The sequence below is a fragment of the Mustela nigripes genome, chromosome 12 (genome assembly GCF_022355385.1).
Source record: "Mustela nigripes isolate SB6536 chromosome 12, MUSNIG.SB6536, whole genome shotgun sequence".
Classification (NCBI taxonomy): domain Eukaryota; kingdom Metazoa; phylum Chordata; class Mammalia; order Carnivora; family Mustelidae; genus Mustela; species Mustela nigripes.
This window is the reverse complement of record NC_081568.1, coordinates 77,948,740-77,953,760: the sequence shown is the minus strand read 5'-3', so window position 1 is coordinate 77,953,760 and position 5,021 is coordinate 77,948,740. Positions and strand designations below refer to the sequence as shown.

General features: G+C 39.1%; 2 protein-coding genes across 2 annotated transcripts in view; both read right to left on the bottom strand.

Moving 5' to 3' along the window:
• LOC132027559 (protocadherin beta-15-like) overlaps window positions 1-1,433 on the bottom strand; it is a 5,810-nt gene extending 4,377 nt beyond the window's left edge. The window contains exon 1 of the mRNA XM_059416361.1: window positions 5-1,433. Within this exon, the coding sequence (XP_059272344.1) occupies window positions 5-1,284 (1,280 nt within the window). The 5' untranslated portion in view covers window positions 1,285-1,433. The remainder of the gene's footprint in view (window positions 1-4) is intronic.
• Window positions 1,434-3,504: 2,071 nt separating this feature from the next.
• The window catches only part of LOC132027557 (protocadherin beta-18-like), a 6,055-nt gene continuing 4,538 nt past the window's right edge, over window positions 3,505-5,021 (bottom strand). The window contains exon 2 of the mRNA XM_059416360.1: window positions 3,505-5,020. Within this exon, the coding sequence (XP_059272343.1) occupies window positions 4,568-5,020 (453 nt within the window). The 3' untranslated portion in view covers window positions 3,505-4,567. The remainder of the gene's footprint in view (window position 5,021) is intronic.

Below are 5,021 nucleotides of genomic sequence, written 5' to 3'. Positions count from 1 at the left end.
CAGCCTGGGGGTCCCCAGGTCGGTGACGGTGATGGTGATGTTGTACTCGACCTGGCTCTCTCTGTCTAGCTCTCCTTCTGTTACTAGCTTGTAGAAATTCTCAACGGAAGGTTTAAGAGTGAACGGAACATCTTCTTGGATGGAACAAACCATCCTCCCATTGTCCCCAGAATCTCGATCTTGAATACTGAAAAGAGCTATCGTGGTCTCAGGGGAATTTTCTGGGATGGAGCTTATAAGTGAAGCCACTGTCAGTTCTGGGGTGTTGTCATTTATATCCACCACCTCTATTATGACAGTGCATTTTCCAGAAAGACCTGCCCCATCAGAGGCCTTAATATCCAGCTCATATGACATAATTTTTTCAAAATCTAGTGTCCTAATTATTTTAATTTCTCCTGTGAGTTCATCAAGTGCAAATGTCCTACTAATCTCTTCATCGCCATAAAAAAATGAATAGAATACCTCACCATTTGTTCCTGTGTCTAAATCTCTAGCTGAAACAGTGACAATAACCAATCCCAGAGGACTGTTTTCCATGATCTGTACACGATAGAGTGGCTGCACAAACTCAGGGGCATTGTCATTGATGTCCAAGATATCAATGAGGACCAAGGCAGTCCCAGTTTTAGGAGGAACTCCACCATCTACTGCCAGGAGAGTTAACCTAAGCTCAGGCTGCTCCTCTCGATCTAGCACTTTGTCCAGAACCAGTTCCGGGTATTTTCTGCCTTCACCGCTATTGTGGGTAAGAACATGGAAATGGGAGTTGGGATAAAGGGTGTAGTTTTGGATATTATTGATACCTACATCCAAATCTTGTGCATTTTTCAGGGGAAACGCAGTCCCTGGAAGAGTATTTTCCATGATTTTCAAAATCATTTCTGCTTCTGGGAACACAGGGGAATTGTCATTTATGTCAGTGACCAAAAGCTTATACCTATATACCTCTAAAGGTTCTTCCAGTAACACTTGGAATTGCAGTACACAACGCTCCATGGGGCCACACAGTTCCTCCCGATCCAGTTTCTCATTTACTTGTAAATCTCCCGTCTGAAGGTTCAGCTGAAAATATTTTTTGTCATTTGTAAAAATGATCCGAGCCCTCCGCCAAGACAGCTCTCTTACCGCTAGCCCTATGTCTTTTGCTAGATTGGCCACAAAAGAGCCACGCTCTGTTTCTTCAGCGACACGATAATCTTCCTGCTCCGCCCAAGTGTGAGACAGCAAAACAAAGAGAAGAACTTGCCTTAGTCTAGGAAAGCGCTCCTTTGCAGCTTCCATTTCTCCAACGCCAAAAGTCTTTAGAATCCGAGTGCCTATTTGGTCTTTAGGCAGTCCGCTCCAGGAGTCAGTCCCTTGCCGCAAAGTAATTCCGTAAAGAACTATCTTCTCTTAGATGTGTGTGTGACTCCCGGCACCGTAACCATCTGCAGGTCTGTTTTTCCGCAACCTTAGGTTACAGCGCCACCCTGTGTTGTACTTAAACCTAGTTCGCTGAAATTGCTACAAAACATATCACCCTTACTTTGATTAATGCACACACAAAAGCAAACCACAGATTAAATACGGGATGGTTTATAAATAAAATGATAACTTCTGTTTTCCTGTGGGATTATGAATGTGGAAGTAGTGACAGACACCTCTGTGAAAGGATGCAAAAATAAAGCCAACTGTATTTGTTAATTCAACAAATGCTAATCAATTCCTTGTTATATGTCACGCTCTGTAAAGTGCTGGAAATACAAACACCCTCTCTGACCTCATGGAGTTTACAATATAATGTCTACTATGTTGTCTAATCTCTGCTTTCCAGGGAAATTAACTAGAAAACAATGTGGGCATCAGTCCATTCCTAAATAAAGAATATACACAATTAAACTCTTAACTCACTACTGCCAGCACAGTAGATGAAAAGATTCATTCACAGTTTCAGGAATACAAACTTAAGTGACAGACCAGCTAGAGCTAGTTTATTATGCAAACTCAATAGAAAGCTTAAGGAATTGTGGATGACTTATTTGTAGATATTGTCTAAGGAGAATGTCTCTGTACTTCTGTGAGAACATTGTATAGACTTGTTCCATTGTCCAAAAGATTATATAAAGACATCTATATTTATTCCTAAAATTAAGATACTCACATGTTGAAGCAGAGATTCACTGAGATCTTGAAAAGTAGGATAGTCAAGATCAAAATAAAGAGCTGAAGTTAAAGTAATAAAAATAAAGTACAGAAGAAAATAAGTTGGATTCATCTGAAAGAGCAGGGAAAAGTTACATCAGGTAAGGAAGATCGCCATTCATTTGTAGCAAGCAACTCACTTATCCCTTTTGGATCACTTGAGATTCTGGCACCCTAGAATGAAACTGAAGTTCTTTTACTCCTATCTATGGGGAAAATAGTCTGTAGTAGGGGTCCTGGGTCTCCCCAGTTGCATCAAACTTCAGCCAGTATTTTAATAATGTTTAAATAATAGACACTATCATGTATTTTGGCACACTAATACCAAGCTAACTGGGGAAAGAGCATGCGCCAAGTATAAAAACTGATTGCATATTAGTTCAACTCTATTAAAGGTAAAAAGCACTCAAACCAATATTCTATTTTAGACTGTTTTCCCCTACACAGAAAAACAAATTTGATTATGTAAACTCAAAATATGAGAACATGTTGACAGTTAAAATCTAATAGATATCTTCCTTATAGAAAGATCTTGGTCATGGACCAGACTCTTTATTATGAAATCAAATGTCCAAGAAAATGTGCCCTTAATGTCCATGCATTTTTAAAAATATTAATAGAAACTGGTACCTATGTCAGTAAATGAATGGATCAAAATTAGTTTTTCATTCCCAACTACATCTCTCAGGTAATTTTCTCTTTATTTTCTTTACTAAGGAGAAAGTTTTAAGCCCATATACTTGGCAGGAAGCTTGAATTTTTTTTCTGAGTGTTCTAGTAATAGAGTATGTGTCAACCAAATTACTATTAATGAAATCATGAATTAACACATATGATCTATAAATTGGATTATGTATAGGTCCTGAAGATTTTACATTAGATGATGAAATAATTCTGCTCACATTGAACTCAGTTATTTTTAAAAGAAAGAGATGATAAGGAAGGTATGATGTACAGACATCCAAACAATAACAATTTCAGTGTTACTTTTTAAAACTAATCCTGGAGAACAAAAAATAAATGGATGGAAACCTGTTAACAAAATATTCCATTCCATAAAATCTTTTGTAGCATCTTTCTGTTGAAAGAGCTCATAAATAATTTATAAAATTAAGTTTTATAACAAAATTTTCTAATATAGATTAGTTCTCTCTGAGCTTATACATTTTTATTCCATTTATTCCATTAATTTAAAAGCAAAATAAAATTAAATTAAAAGCAAAAGACCTAGGTTTTATGGTAAGTAGTCTAATTGGGTACTCAAGATAGCACGTATCTTTTCTATCTCTTTTGGTTTCAAGAAATCCACTCTCCCCAAGATAGGTTAAATAAAGGAGTTTTATTATTAGGTAACTTAGAGTTTACTGTAGAGCATAAGGAAAATTAGACAAAGGGGACTTAGGAACACTGAAATCAAGAACTGATGAGTATAAAACCAAGCAATTCTTAGTCTCTTCTGTTTCTTGGGCTTCTGCTTCTACCACTCCCTTATTCCTTCTCACTTTCCTTCCAATCCTCCTTTCCTTCCTCCCTCTCTACATGCCATTCTGTTCTGCCAACCTATACAAGTATAAACATGGCTACCTCAGCCCATACTTAATATTTCCTAGTTACTAGAAATCAGAAAAACAATAGATGAAATACGTCGTGATTACAAACTCAGGGACTTGGAGAATGTGACTGTTCCTACTTTAATTAGGAGACTGTAACTGGACCAATAAAAAATGACCAAGAGAGGTAAAGAAAAGTATAACAAATAGCTCATTAGTTATGACTCTCTCCAGAAGTCCCAGGAAGTTCTCAGACAAGAAGAGTGGTCTGGATAGATATCTTAATCCAAACAAGATTAAAATTTATTTTAATATAACATCTACAAGAAATATATACCATTCTCAAGATGTTTACAAAGAAAAATACCTAAGTGCAGAAAAATTACTCTGAAATATTTGGCAGAAAGGTAGAACGGAAAGATTATGCTTTAAAAAAAAAAACTAAATAACATCTTAGAAGCCATGGATGGTTTTTATTTATACCATGCGTTTTCCTCTATCAAACATACAGATTTCAGTGAGAGGATCTAGAGCTCAGAACAGCCAAAGAATATGGCTGAGCCCAGCGTTACATTACTCTTGAAGGGGAAATGCTATATATTTGGATAAATTATTTGAGGTTGCATTTTGGAAGAAAGACCAAGTAAATACTAGCTTCCTTAGTATTTTCGACAATTAAGATGAAAAAGAGCAGAAAACAGACAAATCACTAAAACTTCTGAAAACTCTTAAGTAAAATGAAGTTACCCAAAACAAAGAATTTTACATTACAATGAATACATTTTACAAAGAAATAGCACTCATTATAAAAGTTCTGCACAATAATCAAATTCCTAAATGAACTCAAAACCTTTCAGGAAAGTGTGGCTTTCGTCCGTTCTATGATCCGGGGGAGGGAGGTTGGGGAGAGCTGGTTTAAGGAACTTGAACTCAGTGGTCCCAGATCCTCCCGTCAGACACACCTCATACTGGTAGCTGTGGGAAAGGGTCCCCGCGCCGCTGACGTCCACCAGGTGGCCCGGAAACGGACCCTCGGGCACCAAGCAGCCGCCCCCCGACGCCGCCCGCCTCCTCCTGCACAGCCGCACCGCCACGAACACCAGCACCGAGAACAGGAAGAGCGACGACACGGACGCCAAGGCCACCACCAGATAGACGGTGAGCGGGTCGGCGCGGGCCTCGGCCGCCGCCGCGTCCGGCAGCGGCAGGTAGGGCTGCGAGAAGCCGTCCACCAGCAGCACGTGCAGCGTGACGCTGGCCGACAGCGGCGGCTCGCCGTGGTCCCGG